The sequence below is a fragment of the Hibiscus syriacus genome, unplaced genomic scaffold (genome assembly GCF_006381635.1).
Source record: "Hibiscus syriacus cultivar Baekdansim isolate YM2019G1 unplaced genomic scaffold, ASM638163v2 tig00110893_pilon, whole genome shotgun sequence".
NCBI classification, from domain to species: domain Eukaryota; kingdom Viridiplantae; phylum Streptophyta; class Magnoliopsida; order Malvales; family Malvaceae; genus Hibiscus; species Hibiscus syriacus.
Genome location: NW_024062901.1, coordinates 7,350,762 through 7,373,300, shown reverse-complemented (window position 1 = coordinate 7,373,300; position 22,539 = coordinate 7,350,762). Strand labels below are relative to the sequence as shown.

Here is a 22,539-nt window from a genome sequence, read left to right as displayed (position 1 = left end):
ATCGATTTTGATGGTCATCAAACTAGACCGTCCTTTTATATTTCATTGAATGTATAACCTCTTTGTTAATGATCATATTTTCAAAGACACTGCAACCTCTAATGGAGCTAGTCTGATTGGGAGCAATTAGAAGATGTAAAATGTTCTTGATACGACGGACTAGTAGCTTGGTAAGAAATTTATAGAGAATTGAGAAGATGCTATAGGCCAAAAATCCTTAAAGCATGAGGGGCCTTGGAATTTGAGATAATACCAAGATCGTAGTATTGGGATTAGGATCAAAAGTCGAACCAATAATGATGTTGCGGCCATGTTGCAAATAGAGTCGCTAACAATGTGCCAATTATGTTGGAAAATTGAGCACAAAGACTATCTACACCCGGTGACATAAGAGGGCCAAGGCAAAAAGTGTTTCTTAAATTTTAGCGGGTTCGGGGATACATTCCAGAGCTAGTATCTCATCATCGGGTAGAGATGGGAAAAGACGTATTAAAGGAGAACGGGTAATGACACGATCATTAATATCGAATGATTTTTGGAATAAAGTAATAGCCCTGGTATGGAGAACTTCATCATTGCATCATTCTTTTAAAGAGATTTTCAGAGAGTTGATACCGTAAAAGCGTGTGTTCGTAGTTTATTTATTGCGGAAATATGATGTATTGCGATCATCAAAGATAATCTAGTCCGAGTGAGACTATTGCTTCCATAGAAGCTCTTTTTGGTCTAAGGTCTGCTCAAGCTCGAGTTGGAGGCAAAACTTCAAGATTATCCAGGTTGGAAGTACAACGATGATTAAGACAACTTAATACCCATAAGTGATTTCTTGCGTTGAGTAAGAGAGCCAAAAACTGAATGATTCTAGTCTACGATAACATTAAAATTTATCGATGGCTTCAGATAGAAGGAGAGAACCATCCCAATTTTCACACACAAGACGGTCAAAAAAGTGAATTTTCTTAGACTTAGTACCACAAGATTGGGGAGAAATTGAAAGGATGAGTAGGCGATGATCCAATTTCATACGGAGAAGGTTTTCAAGAGAAAATATGGATATGATTAAAGCCAATAGTCATTGCCTATGCAACGGTCTAAACAGACAACATAATTCCCCCTATACCGAGTGTAGCCAGGGCCATGATAACTAATATCTTGGAAACCGATGACAATGTAGCATCGATGAAATCCTAGTCAGGTTTTCTATTGTTGAAGCATCCTTTCTAATCATCAGGGAAGAGCGTAACATTAAAATAACCAAGGTAGACCATGGTTCATGAATAAGACTTCCCATATTTTCAAATAGGGCAAAAGATGCTTCCATTTTAAAGAGTTTGGGTTGGCATAAATTAAAGTAATAAGATAGGATCAACTATCATTCTTAGAGAGAATTCTAAAATGAATTAATTGAAAATGATTGAATAAGATGTCTATGTGAATATAATCATTCCAATAGAGCTAGATGCCACCAGAAAATCCCATAGCTTCCACGCAAAAGAAGTAAGGATAGACAAGAGCTACAATAAAACTTTTCAGCATTGACAGAGCTAATGCATGTTTCAAAAAAACCCATAATATCATGCTTGTGATCACGGATATACTTATGAGTAGTGTGAAGGAAGGCACATTCCTGCAGCCTTTGGTATTCCATATAAAGATTTTAATATTCATGGATTTGTAAAGGAGATGGGTGAGTGTTGAAATGTCAAAGCTTGGCGGCAGAAAATTGGTTCAAGTTAGGCACCTAATATACAATGTCAAAATTAGGTGCAAAAATGTTTGAAAATTAAATGGGCAAATTACAAACTTTAGTCACTAAATTTTAGAGTATTTATAAGATTAGTCCTTAAGCTTCAACTATAAATATCTTAGCTCATTTAACTTTAAAATTATCCCAAAGCATTCTAGCTTTCTTCCAATACTAGAGAGAATTTAGAGAGTTTCTTGAGAGTTGTTTTCTCCTTTTTATCAAGAGAGAATTATCATTGTTTTCTCCTTGGTAGATCGAGAGAAGTTGTAATTCCTATTTTCTCATAGTGAAATTCTTCTACCGTTGCCCGTGATTTTTACCCTATATTATTTAGGGGTTTTCCACGTAAATTTTGTGTCTCTTTTATCTTTATTTTTATTTTCTCAAATTATCAGTTGCGATTTTGCTCTATCTGATAATCGTCTTCCGCAACAATTGGTATCAGAGCCAGATTTGAGTGTGTAATATATGTTTATTATCTTTGTGGTTGCCACCAAAAGGTGGATCCTCCAACATAAGAAAGTAAGAAGGTATTACCCATTCTTTGAAGGTTCCAGAGAACTATTCATGATAGTGAAATAGTGGGAGCTATCCGTAATAGAAGTTATGGCAACGGAATTTGATATTGAAAAATTTTTAATGGGAGAAATTTCTCATTGTGGAAATTGAAGATGAAGGCCATCTTGAGGAAAGACGGTTGTCTAGCAGCTATCAGTGAAAGGCCGATAGATTTCACAAACGACAACAAATTGATCGAAATGGACGGGAATGCTATGACAAACTTTCATCTAGCATTAGCAGATGAAGTATTGTCAAGCATCGAGGAGAAGAAGACAGCTAAGGAGATATGTGATCATCTCACCAAATTGTACGAGGCCACATCGTTACACATAAAATTTTCCTTAAGAGGAAATTGTACACTCTCCGGATGTCAGAATCTACTTCAGTGACGGAGCACTTAAACACATTGAACACTTTATTTTCTCAGCTTACATCCTTAAGCTGTAAAATAGTAGAACAAGAACGTGCTAAACTTGTACTTCAAAGTCTACCGGATTCGTATGATCAACTCATCATCAACTTGACAAACAGTAATATCACTAGTCTAGTCTTCGATGACGTTGTAACTGTTGTTCTACAAGAAGAAAATCTGCACAAGAACAAGGAAGACAGACAAGTAAATCTGCAACAAGCAGAAGCATTGACAACGATGAGAGGGAGATCAACGGAACGTGGCCAAAGCAGCAGTCACAAACATGGTAGATTGAAGTCGAGAAGCAAGAAGAATTTAAAGTGCTACAACTGTGGAAAGAAGGGTTACTTGAAGAAGGATTGTTGGAGTCTAAATAAAAACTCCAATCCACAAGGCAATACCGCAAACACTTCAGATGATGGAGATGCTTTATGCTGTGAAGCGTCAACCACCGTGGAATGTAGAAAGAGATATGCAGATATATGGCTCATTGATTCGGAAGCAACATATCACATGACCTCAAGAAGAGAATGGTTCTATCATTATGAACCTGTCTCAGGAGATCTGTGTATAGTTGCAATGATCATGCCTTAGAGATCGTTGGCGTGGAACCATCAAATTGAAGATGTATGGAACAATTAAGTTGTTCGAGATGTGCGGCACGTGAAAGGCCTGAAGAAAAATTTATTATCCTACGGATTGTTGGATAATAATGCAAGCAAGATTGAAACACGGAAAGGAATCATGAAAGTGTTCCGTGGAGCGCTTGTGGTACTGAAAGGCGAAAAGATAGCAGCAAACTTGTACATGCTGAAGGGAGACACTTTGCTAGAAGCAGAAGCCTCTGTTGCCTCATGTAGTTCAGATTCTACAATGCTATGGCATCAGAAACTTGGACACATGTCATAACAAGGAATGAAAGTTCTTGTAGAGCAAAAGCTACTTCCAGGCTTAACAAAGGTAACACTTCCTTTGTGTGAGCATTGCATAACAAGTAAGCAACACTGGTTAAAATTCAACACGTCAAATTCTAGAGGCAAGAGTGTTCTAGAATTGGTTCATTCTGACGTATGGCAAGCACCGGTTACATCCCTAGGCGGAGCAAAATACTTTGTCTCATTTATTGATGACTACTCCAAGAGATGTTGTGTGTACCCTATTAAGAAAAAGTCAGATGTGTTTGCAACTTTCAAAAACTTCAAAGCGCGGGTGGAACTTGATTCTGGAAATAAGATCAAGTGTTTCAGAACAGATAATGGAGGAGAATACACAAGTGAAGAATTTGATGACTTTTGTAGGAAAGAATGCATCAAAAGACAGTTCACAGTGGCAAACACTCCTCAACAAAATAGAGTGGCAGAGCGGATGAATAGAACCTTGTTAGAGAGAACAAGAGAAATGTTGAGAGCTGCAGGCCTAGAAAAATCATTTTGGGCAGAAGCAGTCAATACCGCCTGTTATTTGGTGAATCGAGCTCCATCAACTCAATAGAGCTGAATACACCAATGGAGATGTGGACTGGTAAACCAACTGATTATTCAAACCTCCATGTATTTGGAAGTATTGTGTACGTGATGCACATCTCCCAAGAAATTTCAAAGTTGGATCCAAAATCCAGGGAATGCAAATTCTTGGGGTATACTGATAGTGTAAAGGGGTATCGCTTGTGGGATCCCACTGCCCTCAAAGTAATCATTAGCATGGATGTTATCTTTGTAGAAGATAAGCTACAAAGAAAAGAAGAAGATGGTAGCGCTGAAAAGTCAGAGACTACACAAATACATGTGGAAAATGAGTTTGAACGATGAGATTCTTCTGAAGCAGAACCAGCACATGATGAACAAGAACCGGAGAGTTCTGAAGCTCCAACAACTCGTCAATCAGATCATGTGAAAAGGCGTCCCAATTGGCACTCAGATTATGTTATAGAAGGTAATATTGCATACTGCCTTTTAACAGAGGACAATGAACCATCAACATACCAGGAGGTAATAAATAGATCAGATGTTTCACTGTGGATGATGATGGCGATGCAAGAAGAAATCAAAGCCCTTCATAAAAATAATACATGGGACCTTGTGCCACTACCACAAGGAAGAAATCCAATTGGTAACAAATGGGTCTTCAAAATCAAGCGAAATGGTGACGATCAAGTTGAGAGGTATCGTGCAAGACTGGTGGTCAAAGGATATGCTCAAAAAGAAGGTATTGATTTCAATGAAATATTTTCTCCTGTGGTTCGACTAACAACAGTTCGAGTAGTTTTGGCAATGTATGCTACATTGAACTTACATCTAGAGCAGCTAGATGTTAAAATAGCTTTTCTTCATGGAAATCTTGAAGAAGAGATTTATATGCTCCAGCCTGAAGGTTTTGAAGAAAAAGAAAAGAAGAGCTTGGTTTGCAGGTTGAACAAATCTCTGTATGGTCTAAAGCAGGCACCGAGGTGTTGGTATAAGAGATTTGATTCCTTTATCATGTGCCTTGGATACAACAGACTTAATGCAGACCCTTGTGCTTATATCAAGAGGTCTGGTGATAACGATTTTGTTATATTGTTGTTGTATGTGGATGACATGTTGGTTGCATGACCCAACAAAGATCATATTGAAGAATTGAAGGCCCAACTGGCTAGGGAATTTGAAATGAAGGACTTGGGATCAGCAAACAGGATTCTAGGGATGCAAATTCACCGAGACAGAAGTAATAGGAATATTTGGCTTTCACAAAATAATTACTTGAAGAAGATCTTGTCATGATTCAGGATGCAAGATTGTAAGCCAATTTCTACCCCTCTTCCTATTAACTTCAAATTATCCTCCAGTGTGAGTCCTAGCAGTGAAGAAGAGGGGATGGAGATGTCTCGAGTACCATATGCATCGGCAGTGGGAAGTTTAATGTTCGCTATGATATGCACAAGACCAGACATTGCACAATCAGTGGGAGTGGTTAGTCGATACATGGCGAATCCAGGCAAAGAATATTGGAATACAGTAAAGAGGATCATGAGATACATCAAAGGGACATCAAATGTTGCATTATGTTACGGAGGATCAAACTTACTTATAAATGGGTATGTTGATTCTGACTATGCAGGGGATTTGGATAAAAGTAAATCTACTACAAGATATGTGTTCAAAGTTGCTGGTAGAGCTGTAAGCTGGGTTTCAAAATTACAGTCAGTTGTGGCTACATCCACAACAGAGGAAGAATATGTAGCAGCTACACAAGCTAGTAAATAAGCAATTTGGTTAAAGATGTAATTGGAGGAGCTTGGGCACAATCAAGAGTATGTCTCTCTGTTTTGTGACAGTTAAAGCGTCTTGCATCTAGCAAGGAATCCAATATTTCATTCAAGGAAAAAACACATACGAGTTCATTACCATTTTATTTGTGAAAAGGTGGAAGAAGGGACGGTAGATATGTAGAAGATTCATACCAAAGACAACATAGCAGATTTCATGACAAAGACAATCATTGCTGATAAATTTACCTAGTGTCGATCCTCTTGTGGCCTGACATAAACGTAAGAAACATGAAGGTACAAGGTAGAAAGACTGGTGTGAAGATATGATTGTTTCAATCAAATCTTCAAGTGGGAGATTGTTGAAATATCAAAGCTTGGCGGTAGAAAATTGGTTAGGCACCTAATATACAATGTCAAAATTAGGTGCAACAATGTTTGAAAATTAAATGGGAAAATTATAAACTTTAGTCACTAAACTTTAGGGTATTTATAAGATTAGTCCTTAAGCTTCAACTATAAATACTCTAGCTCATTTAGCTTCAAAATCATCCCAAAGCATTCTAGCTTTCTTCTAATACTAGAGAATTTATAGAGTTTCTTGAGAGTTGTTTTCTCCTTTTTATCAAGAGAGAATTATCATTGTTTTCTCCTTGGTAGATCGAGAGAAGTTGTAATTCCTATTTTCTCATAGTGAAATTCTTCTACCGTTGCCCGTGGTTTTTACCCTATATTATTTAGGGGTTTTCCACGTAAATTATGTGTCTCTTTTATCTTTATTTTTATTTTCTCAAATTATCAGTTGTGATTTTGCTCTATCCGATAGTCGTCTTTCGCAACAGTGAGTACTAGCATTAAGAAGTTACTCTTACATGGTTGCAAGGCCATTTTTGGAGGTCGATCCTGTTATAGCAAATGACATAAATATCAGGTGATCATTGTTCTGGTGCTTAACAACTTGGTGCTTTGACGAGTCAAGAATATTATCCTTCAGAGGGGGAATATTGAGAGGAGAGGACTTTGACGTATTTTCATGGGAACAAACTCCATATATGGTTAGACTGTTCGTAGATAATTTAGGAATCAAATATGTTAGAGTTTAACTTAAATTCAAAGTGGCACAAACTAATTAATATATAAATATTGGGAAAGTAAGAAATCCAGTTTGGTTAAAAGTAAAAAAAAATTATTAAAGTAGATTTTTTGCTTTATTTAGTTTTCTTTTGTAATCAAGTATGTATCCATATAAATAAATACTAAGGCTCAAGGTTAGATATCAAGTTTTTCTTTTTTCAAAATCATCTTGTATTTTCTTCCTTCATATTAGTGAAATCCTTCTCATTTGTCTGTGGTTTTTTCCTTTTGGGGTTTTTACGTAAATCATGTTCTTTGTTTTTTTTCTTTTCGACCATGTTTATTTATTTTCTAATAATCATCGTTTCGATATTATAACAAGTGATATCAGAGCTATGGTTTGGGCTGTAGAGTTTTTAACGGAATTTGTTGTTGCGGATTTTGTTAGCGATTTTGGAGACATGTAAGGTTAATTTGCTTTAATGAGTTTTCAGTTGTAGGGAAGTAATTCTCTATTGCTATAGTGATACTTCAATGGATATTGCGTAAGAATTGAAGTTGTTAAAGACTTGATAACGGTGCTTCGACGAATATGCGACTTACGTAAAGAATGAAGTTGTTGAAGACTTAAAGACCAACTTTTGGATGAAATTTGGGTAAAGGGGGATATTTGTTATATTTTGACTCAAATTATAATTGGTAATTAAGTTGAATTTTATTGTAATTGTTTTAGGTAATAATTCTTATAGATTAAGAATTCTTGGTGATAAAGTATTTGATTTTATAAATAGTGATAATGTTATAACCTAATTAGTGAAAGTGAATTATTTTGGAGAGATGTAATCTTTCTAGGATCTTTGTAACTTTTGGGGTTTATGTTACAGAGATAGTTTTGTTGGATTGAGAGAGTTTTTGGGATACACCGGGTTTTGGTGTCTATACCGGGTTTTGGGATAAATGTGATATCATGTATTTATACTCTTCGTGTTCTCTACATCTAGTGGATTATTGTTCATCTCACCCATGGAGGTAGGCAAGGCCGAACCACGTTAAATTTTGTCTATTGTGCATATATTATTTTATGTTGATATCGTTGTGATTATTTTTTCGCTTACATATTATAACAAATTGGTATCAAAGCTTCGGGTTCAAGATTATGACAACAATGAAGTATGATATTTCGCTGTTGTGTAATACTCCAAAATTTTGGTTAGTGGTCAAAATGTAAATTTTGAAAGTTTAGTGGCCAAAGTAGAAAATTGGGGAAAGTTTAGGAACCTAAGTGGTAATTTTCCCAAAAAAAATTATTCCTTAAATGTATAGTTTACTCTTGAGAGTTGGGTTTTATTGAAATCAGATTCTTGATCTGGAAATTGTGTTAAAAATTGAAAAGTGTTAAAGTTCGTAAAAATTTGATAAATCGAATCGAATAGAAATTTTAGGAAATTTTGAATGATGATAAATTAAGCCTATAAATATTATTTCCACATTTTAAAATGATGGAAAATAATATAAAGCATTGGATTTGATAGTTTATTTCCATGTTCAATTTGGATCGTTGGATTTACATAACAATATTGAAATTTTTGGAAAGTTGCTTGGTAAAATTGGAAAAGGGTAAAATATTTTGTTCATCTTTGACTTTGGAAAGATGATAAGGTTACGTGGCTAGTTATTATTGTAAATATCAAGTTTCATTAAAGGCAAAAATGGACATTTCTCATTAAATTAATATTTTTATTCACGTAAGCTTAAATAAAGGTTAAATTAACATGAAATTCATTAGAAATTTCATGAAAACTTAGCCATTTTCAGCCAACATTTCGTTCTTCCCATGAAGAAGGTAAGAGAATTTTTATTTTTCATTTTTTAGCAATTTCCTTTGGATTTTGGATCATGTTGTGAAATAGAAAATCGTTCTATTCGAAAAACGCTATCATTTGGTACCATTATTGTTTCTATTTTGGTTTGTGTTCAAAAGATCCCAAATTCTAGGGTTTATGTTCACATTAGTGTTTATTGAATTGATGAAAGATTTTGATTTTTTGAGGTTGTAGAATCATTTCCAAGCATGATTGATGATTAAAATCACTTGTATATGGTTATATGAAAGTTTCAACCAAACCCTAAATTTAGGGGAGAGATATGTTTTGATGAAATTAAGTTAGGTTTTGATTGTATAGATTTTATAAGGTTGAATCAAAGTTGATTTCATGCTTGAATCGAATCAAAATCGAGTAAAATCTTGAAAACCCTAATCTTGAACATACAAAACATTAGGCCTTGACTATAGAGGATGAGAAAATTATGAAAATTTTGTGTAGGGGCTGGAAATGATGTAGGAAGTATTCTACAAGCCTTATAAAAATGTTGAGACCATTTTGTAATTTTTGAAAAGTTGGGGGACCAAATTGGTAATTTTTGAAATGTGTTTTGGATTGTTGTGTAAGTGTTCAATAGTTGATGTACTATGCTGGAAATTAATGTTTGAGTGTTGAAATTGAAGTTAGGCTGTGAAATTGGATTATTTTGGAAAGCTTGTAAAAGTTAAGGTTTAAATCACAAATACAGAAAGGTTGAGAGCTTAAGTGAAAATATTTTGTGATGTTGGGATAAAAAGGAACTTGAGTGGTCAATTAGAAGTATTAAAGTCAACATTTATGTTGTTACATGGAAGTTATATCGAATAAGCATCGGAAAATTGTTAGGAATTTATTTTCCAAAGTATGTCTATGTTAGTAAAATTCTAATATTTGATTTGAATTTGTATATGTTTGGTAATGATGCTTATTTAGATTGTGTGCTTGAAATCAAGATCAAGCAATATCAAAGCTAAGGAAAAACTTATGGAATGTGAAATCCTAAGGGAAGTTTGCAAGCTAAGGACACCAGGTAAGTGCAAATTTAATTTGTACTTATGTTATCGAACAAACATTGGCTTGCGATGAGCCAGTGACGGAGTTACTATGGTAAAGAGTGACTACGGTAAAGAGTGACTACTAAAATGTTATGTGATTTTTTATGCATGTATATATGTGCATTTGGTGAGCTAATAGAATTAGTGAACAAGTTGAAAATGCAAATTGTTGAAATCTGCTTAGAATTTAGTTATGGACAGTAAGTTTAGAAAAATCACCATAAACTATAAAAAAATGATTAGTGAATGATTTTTATACCTTTGAATTTATATATCAATCTAGTTTTTTTAGAACAAACGAAAACTGATTTCAAGGTATATACAAAAAGATATAATTTTTTAACTGTTGATAGGTCAGAAAATGGGGCAGCAGATTCTGCTCAAAACAGATTATGTTGGTCAACTTTGAAAATTCACCATAAATTGTAAAAATTGAACAAGAATGAGTGTCTTATATGGATAGATTCGTATTTGAGTCTAGTTTCCAGTTGTACAACGGAATAATTTTTCAAGGTGTATATTAATACAAAATAATATTTATTTAAAAGTAGTGCAAACTACCAGGATATGAAATTATGACAAATTTTGGGATTTAACCAAATTAGACGAAAAGGATCAAGTTAAAGCTTAGTGAGGCTTATATTTTGACTTGCATATAAAGTCTCAAAATGAGTGCAATGCATGCATAATATTATACATGGATGTTTATACTTCATTGGGTAGGACCTGAGATAAGTCTAGCTTAATTATATTGTCATGATATTCATGGCATTTATCATATAATTGATATTTTATAAACATGTCAAAGGAGAATATAGAATGCATTGTTAACTGTTTATTTCACATGATGTTATCTTGAATACATAAATCTTATTTCGGGTATGAGCTGCCCAAAGTGTAAATGATATTGATATACATTTCCATGGATGGATCAAATAAAAATAGACTATATGCCCAAGTATGTTATTGAGAGTCAGTGGTATTAATGGCATCCCATAGAGTCTAGCAGTTGTATATTAGATAGCACTAGAGTGTTTAGCGAAGGCACATAGTGCAAGCCTCAGAGTGTCTGGCGAAGACACACGGTACAAAACACTACAGTGTATAAGGTGGGCATGGCCCGACCTCAGCACTACGGTGCATTATTAGGTGAGCAAGGCTCGACCTCAGTACCACAGTGCAATATTTGACTCCTATACCAAGGTCCTCATAAAGTTATACTTTGAGCTATGATTTATTAGTTAATAAATGGTAAAAACGCAAATAAGCTTACGAGCTTATGGAATGAATGAGAAGTATATTGGTAAGAAACTTGATATCCGGTTATATCATGTTAATATATGGTAACATATTTGTAATACAGGTAAAGTGATCATATTGCATTGAATATGGTTATTCATTTAAATTCATTGTCGTCCTAAATTGTGAAATTATTGTAAATTAAAATAAAGACTAAATTGATAGAATTTTAAAACATTAAAGATTTATTGAATTAGTTTAAACTATAACAAAATTGATATAATTTATAAGTTTTAAGGGCTAAAACTATTATTATGTCATGTCATTTTTTTCATTGACTTAGTAATCACCTTATGATGGATGATTGAAATTGGAACAGAAAAGAATTTTAGGTATGTTTTTAAAACAAAATAGTTGAGTGGTTAAAACAAAATTATAGAATATATGAATGACCAAATAGATAATTTACCCATATTTTTAATGATGTGATAATATTGGTACTATATATATTCCTTTGCTAGGTTTTTATCCAAACGCAGTTTTTCTAGTAAAAAACTTTTTGATTATGCATATCAAAATAGAGTATTGATAAGTACCATTAACGATGATCATAAATAAATTAATTTATAAAACATTAAATTATAAAGTATTCAATGTATAATTATAATTTAATTGAAAATCTAAATATAATTTATTTAAAATACAATATTAATTACATTAAGTTTTAGGGTAAACTACACGGATGACCACTTAACTATGATCAAAAATCATTTTGATCATTGATGTTTTAATTCGATCAATCAGACCACCCAACTATTTAAATGTTTTAATCAAGCCACCCTCCCTCCGTTATTACTTAACGAAGGAGATGACATGGCAATTAAAATATTTTAGTATAATTACACAATTGGTTTCTATTATTTATATATTATTTCAATTTGATCATAATTTTAATAAATTAAAATAAATTTAACCCTCGAACCAAGAGATACCATGTGTCCTTGGTGATACTTGTCATGACACATGTCCTCATTCGATTGGAAAACTAAATTTATTTTAATTTATTTTTAATTTAATAGATTTATTTTCTCCCAACCAAGCCCTTTTGAAAGAAAACAATAAATCACACAGCAAGCAAGCAGGGAATTCAAACCCCAGACCCTTGGGTTGAAGTAAATGGAGCTCAAAGCATTGAGCCAAGACATGCATTTGGTATGTCATGGAAACAAAATAAAAATAAAGTTTGGACTCAAGAACATTAAACACCTTTTCTTCACATGCAAGTGGCTTTTTTTATGGGTTCATTCTCGTGTTCATTGTCTATTTTTGGAACCTTAAAATCTTCGATCGGGATCGCAAGCGATCTGCAACTCGGATTGTTCCATTCAATCCACAATTCTTTGGGTGGATACCAAATAGTCGCAAATCACAAGTGCAGATAATTTCTGAGGGATTCATGGTTTCTTTTTTTCATCTCTTCTGGAAGTTGAGATGTTTGACTGACAAAGTGAACACGCCGAAAAACAAGACGCAAAAGCCGATCAATACAACCACCGAAGGTCCGATCATCCCGGTGTGAATGCCGAATACTGTTGATATATATTCTTTCACGGTTCCTTTGAATGTTGGTTCAACAATCATGGTTTCTACATCACCCAGCTGCGAGCTTATTATTCCCTTTAAAGTCCATGCAATAGGGCAGATGTCGTAGAACCATATCCACCATCCTGGTATTCTCTACAAAACAAAACACGTTAAACAACTTGCTCCCAAAATACTCAGACAGGAATGAGATAAACATAAATTCATAGAGACCGGTTTGAAATTTTAAGATTGTAAGCATAGAAAAATCGTTTCTTGAAAATTTCAAGTTTTTATGTAATTTTTTGTATTATCTCCTTAAAATTTTATAAATTCATTCGTTATAAGAGGATATGTAAAAAGCATTGTATTACTTACTGGCTGTGGGATGAGAAAACCTGAGAGGAGATTCCATAAAGAGTAAAATGCAGAAGAGACGACGGCTGCTGTTTGCTGTGAAGGTGTAAGACCCACAGCCATCAAACCATAAAAGGTGAAATAGGTGAAGGTAAGGAACATGAAGACAAGATACAGGAAAAATTTTCCTGCATAAACAACACAGATTCTTATAACCAAAGTTGCATTTATTGTATAGAAAAAAGGTGATGTTAAAAGGAAATAAGGGATCTTACTAGCTGTCCTTTCAAAATTAATCATGAAATATGATGATCCCAAACAAAATTGTTTGAGCAACAATGTATGGAAGCTCAACAAGACCCTGTTCCAAAAGAATCGAACCATGTGTTAGTACCAATTGTTTAGGTCAAAATGAAGTACATACTAAAACCAAAATTTCCCTCGTGATCAATTAGGGAATACAACAGTCGTATTTTTGTCTCATCCGAATCTGATTCAAAAATTAAAGTCATCTACATACACATGACTTGATATGAGTTTAGGAGGACCTCCACTTGACCCAAAATTTTTATATGATATTTTAGATAATAGCATACCTGACGCTTATAATATATATATATATATATTGAGTACCTAATTGAAAATAACAAAATAGAAAGGAGTATTATTACAATTATACGTAAATATAAAGAATAATTATATATTATTTCAAACGGGTTAGGTATTTTTACCATAAACCTAAACTAATCTAACTCGAACCAGAATTTTCAAAATAAAAAATTTAACCATGTGTTACTAGCTATTTTTTAGGTAGAAAATGAAGTAAACTAAACCGAAGTTTCTTTCATGATCACACTAGTTTACCTGTGCTGCTGCATAAGAAAGGGGAGCATACATTCTTGCTGCTCTCTCTCTATAGAACACTGTTCTTTCAATGGATACAATTGGTTGAACTGAGGAAGAGTTATTGACCCCAAGAAATAAGCATGCCGAATAAAGGGCACCCATTATCATAAACACACCTTTAATTGTATCCCTGCACAAACATTTTGTTCAGGCCATCTTCTATGTATTTGGAGTTTATAAACATGAAAAATAACCAAGATTACTTGCCTTTTGTTACCCACATCCCAGAAAACAGAGCCGAATATTAGTGCGCAAACCGTCGTAAAACCAGTCTCACCAAGGTATAACGTGGACTTCTCCAATACACGATATTTTGCTTCTTCAAGCAGATAAGAAACTGAGACTGTTGGCCTTGCGAATAAGTGGAAGGAAACTTTAATGGTTTGGACCCTGGAGGTGAAACACTCAAACGTGTAATGGTATCTTCCACGTCCCTGTAACGATGATATCGGAATGTTTACTTGCTTAGGAAGAAACCGAATTAAACCGATTAATTAACATGGCACCGTACTAATTACCTGTATTGTGCAGAGTTTGTGTATAAATCAGCAAAGTCTAAACCAAGTCGCTGCTCCACTGCAGGGTTAGTAACCTCGAGCATCCACGTCGCTGGGTTGCATCCATCCAGAATCGAGGGGACTCCCTCAATGCCCTATATAAAAGAAAAGACATGTGAACATGTTGAAACCTCATATATAATGATAGTAATACTGAGGATGCAATACAAGTCACCTGGAAATAGTCTATCAGAATTGTGAGTTCACTCCGAGTTTTCCTCCGTATATAATCCGACCTCCTCGTTTCAAAAGCAGCAGCTGGATTTTATAATTTATTGGAAAATTCGGATGAAGAGTCACGTATTATGTAAAGCTTCTTAAACACTATAATCAAACAGACCTCATCAAATGCTTCAAAGATGTCAATACTGGGTTGATGAATGGTGCAGACCACAGTTCTTCCGGTATCAACGGTATTACGAATGGTTCTCATCACAATTGCTGCCGCCCGTGCATCAAGTCCAGATGTAGGCTCATCCATGAAAATAATGGAAGGATTTGCGACAAGCTCGACCGCAATAGTTAAACGTTTTCTTTGCTCCGTCGATAACCCACTGCTACCTGGTAAACCAACTATGGCATTCCTTAGTCTATCAAGCTCTACCAAACGCATCACTTCTTCAACAAACTCCTATAGGTTAAGAATGAGTCAAACTAGATGAAGTTTAAAACAAATATAAGTTACTTTAAGGGTTATGCAGCTCACAGATCTTTGAGCTTTGCTCATTTCTTTCGGAAGCCGAAGACTGGAGGAAAACCAGAGAGACTCCTCGACCGTCACTTGAGGAGAATGTATATCATTTTGCTCAACATATCCTGAAATTCTAGCAAATGTTTTCTGTTCCTTTGGGAACCCTGATATCTTAATATCCCCTTCAATGTATCCACCAGTTTTCCTTCCAGAAAGCACGTCCAACAATGTAGTCTTTCCCGCTCCACTTGACCCGACTAAGGCCGTAAGAACTCCTGGACTGAATACTCCGCTAACATTTGAGAGGAGCTGCAATCTTGTTTCGGGTATTCCTTGTTCTTTCATTTCCTGAGATATTCGATAAAACGAAAACAAGGGTATTGAAATTTGAGTTTCACATCAATAAAAGATATATATACAATCGTACCTTAGGCATATCAACAAAGTAATTAACATTTTGAAAAGTCATTGCTAATGGTTGAAATGGAAGAATCATTCCCTTCTTGCTGCTGCTTTCAGCAGATGGAGCTTCCGATATCGACTTTTCGTTTCCAACTGTCAATATGTTTTGAAATTTGTGAATGAATTTGCAGTCCTTTAAAAGGGGCACATGAGCCTCTATGAGTCTGAACTATGTTGATGTTACATGTACCAAAAGATGACTAACCATTGCTTGTGACAGAACCTTGTTCTGTCTCATCAGGTACAACCGTCGGGGCTTTATTTAAAGCTGTCATGAAGAGAAAAAGAAAGATATGAGAGCTAATCTTCAGACATTTAAACATAAGTAGAAAGGTATATAACTCACGATTCAGATAGATCAGAGCCAATGTGACGACGACGTTGAAAAGCACTGCATAAAATACTAACACACCAACTCCAAGCCAATACCAATATTCATCAGTAGGTAGACCATGTGCATGAAGGACATTGTCTCCAACTGTACCGTTTCTCGTAATAGATATCTGAAACATGTTTCAACTCTCACATGTTTAGCATATAAAATAATTATCAATAAATCGAAAATGGATGCAAAGCATGTTGATTTGTGCACCTTTTTCCACCTTGTGGCTGTGAATTCGTTAACAGAAACTGCTCTTTGTGCATACTGCAATGGTGACAGCCAAGAAGCCCAAGTCCACCATGGCTTAATTTCGTCTGAAACAAGAAGAATAACAACAATATATACTTGAAGAATCAACAGAAACAATATTTTATCCTCCTTTCCTAAATAGAATACCTTTAGGTACAAGAAATCCACCCAATAAAAGTACAATTAAAATTGCAGCTGAACCGAAGGTATTTGCAATAACTATATCTCGAGCAATAGCAGCCAGCATTCGGAATAGACCAATTGCCATTTGGTGTACTACAAATTTTACAAACATGAAGCGAAAAAATCTGAATCCAAGAAACAACAAGTAAGAAGAACGAATCGATATTAGGAAAAACATAATCCGAGAGAGTGAAATAAGACATACCTCCCAGGAGAAGGGGCAAAACCAATTGTGTAATATACAACACAAGACCATACTATAGCTTCAACAACAGAGTAAGGTACACGTAGAATAAAACTGACAACTGACCATATCCACGGAGGGTGAAACAGATTATCTCGATGCTTGTAAAATACCGGGAGTCGATATATCATTAGGGACAGCTCAGTAAAACCATTAAACATCATATGAACCACTCCAAAGAAAAGGGCAGAGATATAGAGGTTGCCATTAATCTCGTCTCTCGGATGTATTCTTGTTCGTAAAAAGATTGTGCCCGTGATGAATGCAACAAATGCAACCTTAAAAGCATAATGCATATATTAAAAGTGAAATACATAAAGATGTGAAGTATTTGTTTATTGAAAACATACCTGGAGTGTCCGGAAAACGTAAAGGAAACCATGCCGGGTGATCAGAAGTATTTCTCGTGCAAAGCAGGAATTTAAAAGTTCCCATCTTGATGCAGCATATTTTGTTTTGGACAGTGATGAAGGATGGCTCCGGGATTTATCATATGGAACGCTAAGTGTTGTTTCCATAGACTTTCCAAATCTGGAATTTTTAAATGCAATGGCAATTTCTGAAACAGGAATGAACACATATGGCTTCGAGGGATCAGCCCAGTATTGAGCTTGATCTTTCTTGGAGGTCACCTGACAACAAAAACAATTAAGCAAGTTCAAAAAGAAGATCTAACCATACGATACGAGTAGCTGTAAAAAAACCTCTTGGAGAAAATCTGCAACGCCCTTGCGCGATGGTATTTTAAATCCTAACGACTCAAAAAATTCCAAAACATCTTCACGAGGTCCCTGATACACCATATATCCTTCGGATAACAGAATTAGATCATCAAATAGGTCAAACGTCTCCGGTGCAGGCTGTAGCAAACCCATGAGTACAGTTGCTTCCATTAGATGAACAAAATTTCGGACACATTTTACTATTTGAAACGTTGTAGAGCTATCAAGACCAGTGGATATTTCATCCATAAAAAGAGTTTTTCTTGGACCAACAATCATCTCTCCTGCACAGAGACGATGCAGACAAGTACAGTTTTATGGAGAGTCACAAAATAAGATAATGGGTCATAAAAAAGCATTATAACTGTAAACTCTATAAATTAAAATTCAAATGATAACCCTAAGTAAAGTCTTTCATTTTATTTCAATGAAGCCTTTCAACGTTGACCAAACTGTATCAAGTCAAGACTCAAGAGAGATACCTGTAGAAACTCTTTTCCTTTGGCCACCGGAGACACCCCTGAGCATATCATTTCCGACGACAGTGTCTGAACATACGTCAAGACCAAGCACTTTCAAGACATAATCTGTTGCAATGTTATGTTTTTTACCCCCAACAGATGATGCCTGTGCAATATCAAAATAAAAGCAAAAGGGCAGTAAATAAATAAATAAATAATGAGAACAAATGCACCGTTTTTTTTTTCTGGTAAAAAGCTTACCTTCATGAAAGCATCAATCTCTGGGGCTGGACGTATATTCTTTTCCTTTTCTAGTTTGGTTAAATCTTTCATATACCCTGTAAGTATGTTATTTTAATAGAAAAGTAGTGAAATAAAACAAAAATTAGAATCAAAACATAATTATCCTCAATACAATAATACAAGTAATTTAAAATCTTTCGAAGTTGACATAGTGTACAATCTTAGTTAGACCGCAACAGTCTGCAGAGATGTTTGGCTTCATATTATCCAGCCAAACTATGTATGGGTTGAGATTAATTTCATCATGAATCACCAAAGATAGAGTGGTGTATCTGAAATCTGCAATCTTCAAGAAATATAAAGCCTAATGGAGTCGGTGCTATATTTCTTATCCGATTGGGGGTTTCTTCTAAAGAGTATGCACGTGTTGTCTCATTTTATTATGAATCTTTATACTTGGTAAAAAATTCTTAAAAACACAGTTTAAAATTACAATATTTGCTCTTTCCTACTATACTAAAAGCCATGACACAGATTGACTATTCACCGAAATAATATAAATAATATCATAATAATTGAATTAATTTTGTAAAAAAAACATCTCTTAGAGTGCTTTTGATAATAATTGAGCATATCAAGTCCTAGCTTGATGTAGAGGATATGATTTTCAACCTGTTTAAACATGTACTTTTTCTAATTAATTAATTAAGAGTTTAGAGATTATAAATAATGTACTTATCGTAAAAGAACAAAATATTAGTGATATTGTTTTGGGTAGATTTCACGTCTATTTTATGGGTTGATGTTTAAGTAATAATAGATCTATAAATATTTTTTTAGAGTGAGCATACATGTATCAATAACATAAAATTTTTGTACGGTGTATACACAAATAAAATTTTAAGATTAACACAATCAATAAAGTAATAACAAACAGAAAATTAAATTAAATTTCAGGCGAAAACAATAACCTATATACAGTTCGAATATGAACTCTTGTTGAAAATATGTAACGAGCATTGCTATTGCACCCATCTTTGTTGGTAAAAGCAACTACTAATATTTGTTGAGATTGGAAGTAAATATACCTGCCATGCCCTCACTTGCACCTTGACACCTGGCAGCAAAATCTAATGTTTCTCGAACAGTAAGCTCTGGTATGTGATTATCTGTTTGGCCAATATATGCTGAAGTCCTTCTAACATAAAACTCATCTAGTTCTGTGCCGTTGTACGTAATATCACCACTCACCTGCAAAAGCAACTTAAAAGGTCATACTGAGTGATTCGTGAAAATGACTGTCAGTAACAAGCATGCAAAAGTTATTTGCTCAAAAGTTATGGAAACAATGACTTTACCTTCAAAGCTTTATCGTTAAGTTTCCCAGCAAGCGCTAAAAGCAAGGTCGATTTACCCGATCCTGGAGGTCCTAAAAGCAACGTCATCCTAAAACAAACAAAGTAATGGGAAAAAGTTAGCAATCTGCAACTGCTACCAAACTTTGATATGAAATGATTTTACAAATTAAGACAGATGCAAATAGTGACTCATACCAAACTGTGATGGTGTGATTTTCAATTGTTTTTCATATGCATGATAATATAAGTTTACCCATAAGGATGGACATGAGTTGGATGAGATTTTTTACCTATTCAAACTCAACCCCATATCTAAGAGAGTTTCATCTTATTCAAAATTCACTCGATTTTTTCGGTTAAAACCTATACCAAACTCAAACCGATCTAGCTGAAAAAATTAATATAAAAAACCATATCCACTCTCACTTTTGAAAATAACCTAAATATATATAAGAAAATTATAATATTATATCGGGTCAAATTTTTTACTCTAAACTTAAACCCAATCCACTTTCACTTTTGAAAATAAAGGAATTACTCCAAACCTAAATTTTCAAAATAAAAGTTAATTAAACTGAATCGAATGAAGTCGAAACCCATCAAATGTCAGTGGAATACACATCCTTACTTCCCGTTTCTGAGTGAACCACTTTCACTTTTGAAAATAAAGGAACTTACTCCAAGCCTAAATTTTAAAATAAAAATTAATTAAACCGAATCAAATCAAATCAAAACACATCAAATGTTAGTGGAATACACATCCCTACTTCCTGTTTCAGAGTGAACCATAAATATATATATATATGCACTTGTGCAATACTAGCTATAGTACCTTCCTGGCCTAACAACACCGCTGATGTCTTTCAAGATATGTAAACATTTTTTATTTGGACGTGAAATCCTCAGACGTATTAAGATATTCTGTAAAAGCAACATAATTATGGTCAGAAATGAATCATATATTAGACTGATCACAGAAAAAATGAAAGAAAAGAAAGATAGCGAACCTCGAAGAAGTCACGAGCAACGTTGATTAAAGTAGGTAAAGCTCTTGAGCCAATTTGAACTTTGGCATCAATGTTTATGTTCTGGAACCTTACTTCAACCTTTGGCACCTCCAATCCAACTCTACTCACAATGTTTTTATCTCATTATTTTTTCCAATCACGTAGGTTGCACACTTATAATTTTGTTAAATATTTTTTTGTTACGTACAATTTTTTGCAAATGATTAAAGTAATCAACTAGCTTATTATTCATATTAATCAACTTAATATTTATTTAAAGCGTTGGTTTTTTTAAAAACGATTTTTTAAAGAATTTAACTATTCAAGTTTAATTCTATATGAATTTTTATCTACAATTATTATTATTTATCAAAAGATTATTATTCACATACTAGTACTTTTATATATATGATATATATATATTATAGGATGAGATAGGATCCACTTACTGTGAAAGTCTATAATTTTCATTGATTTTAATATCATTGAATAATTATAAACAAATAATAAGATTAAAATTTTGTATATTCATATTATCAAATTTTTTATCCATAAAAAATTATTCATTCTTAACTATTAATACAAACTCAAACTTGAGGGAAATAAAAACTTGTGAGGAAAATGAAGTTAAAAAAATTAGAATGGGAAACGCTTTACCTATCAAGGCGATCTTTAATGGCGGAGAGAAGCATATAGTTATCTTGATCATTTGTAGCCAAAGCTTTCTTCACAACCAGTTCTCTTCTAGCTCGATCAAGCTTCGTCACATCAATAGTCTCCGTACTCGCACTTGCCTCTCCTCCTATATCATATTGTTCAATCTCCGATGGAGTCCTCCTCAAAATCGCGAAACGACCTTGTTTTCACCGACGGTAACCGAGCAAGCGCTTCCCATACAAGATCTTCCTCGTCTTGCTGAACCGCCTCCGCGTTCGACGGTCTCTGAAACGACTCCTCATTGCCCGCCTCTATATCGAACTCCAAAGCATTCGATTTCCTCATACTCTCTCGATCGCTTTAAAATCTCTTTATATTTTCAGATTCCAATAGCAATATCGAGAAAGTGGTTAAATTTGATCTTTTAGAGAAGAGTAAGAGTCCTTATAACGGAGGAGACGCCCAGGACACGTTGGCCCGGGAATTTTGAAGATATGGGGAAAACCGAAACTGTCCTTTTTTTCAAAATGAAAGATAAGGGGTAAAAATGAGATTTCCTAATCTTTCGAGATGCTTGCAAGTCCGTTGCTACTTGAAACTGTCAGCTCCTTCTTTCTCTGCCCTATTCTTACGATCACATTACTTAATTAAGGGCTCAAAATGACCACGTGTTTTATTTTTATTTTCCTCTCGTTATTGACTTGATATTGCTTATTTATATGATATTTGCCTCTTTAATACGAATAATCTCCCTCAACCTTATGATTGCATGTTTCGTCTATACGGAAGTCTAAATCTTTCTCACCTTTGAATTTCTAACTTGGTAAGTGAAGCATTGAACCTTAAATTAAAATTAGGGTTTATACATTATAATATTATCTTTGATTAGGATTTTGTTGTTGAAATATGTACGTGTTTATTTGAAGTGCAATATGAAGTTGAAATCTTCAAATTACGGAGAAAACAAAGATTATAAAATAATACGTTAATCCGAGAAATATCGTAAACTCAGACTAGGTGAGTGTAGTCAATAACAAATCCAAATTTGTATGTATATTTGTTGTGAATTGATTGTGTAAGCCTATATGGTTAAATTATTAACTTTCATTATTGGCTCTAAACCGAACAAATGCATAGCTTGTGCCTTAAAAAATGTCTTTATATGTTCCGATATCAATTTTGGATAATTAGATATGTTCGAATATATTAGTATCTATGATTGATATGAGAATTATAGTATCTTTGTGAAACAAAGTTAATTACAGTATGAGATTGAGCTAATATG

General features: G+C 34.2%; 1 protein-coding gene across 1 annotated transcript; it reads right to left on the bottom strand.

The window, feature by feature from the left end:
- Window positions 1-12,648: 12,648 nt before the first annotated feature.
- Window positions 12,649-21,599, bottom strand: LOC120145204 (ABC transporter G family member 31-like). The gene is given in 28 exon segments (XM_039159099.1): window positions 12,649-12,931; window positions 13,154-13,320; window positions 13,408-13,439; window positions 13,441-13,493; window positions 13,997-14,168; window positions 14,246-14,306; window positions 14,309-14,472; window positions 14,557-14,690; window positions 14,771-14,790; window positions 14,793-14,853; window positions 14,936-15,226; window positions 15,302-15,634; window positions 15,714-15,841; window positions 15,954-16,016; window positions 16,095-16,251; window positions 16,341-16,444; window positions 16,527-16,687; window positions 16,768-17,084; window positions 17,157-17,438; window positions 17,511-17,812; window positions 18,011-18,155; window positions 18,251-18,327; window positions 19,321-19,483; window positions 19,591-19,678; window positions 20,423-20,511; window positions 20,598-20,718; window positions 21,255-21,460; window positions 21,462-21,599. Coding segments are annotated over 28 exon segments (4,296 nt in total). The 3' UTR covers window positions 12,649-12,664.
- Between the last annotated feature and the right edge of the window lie 940 nt (window positions 21,600-22,539).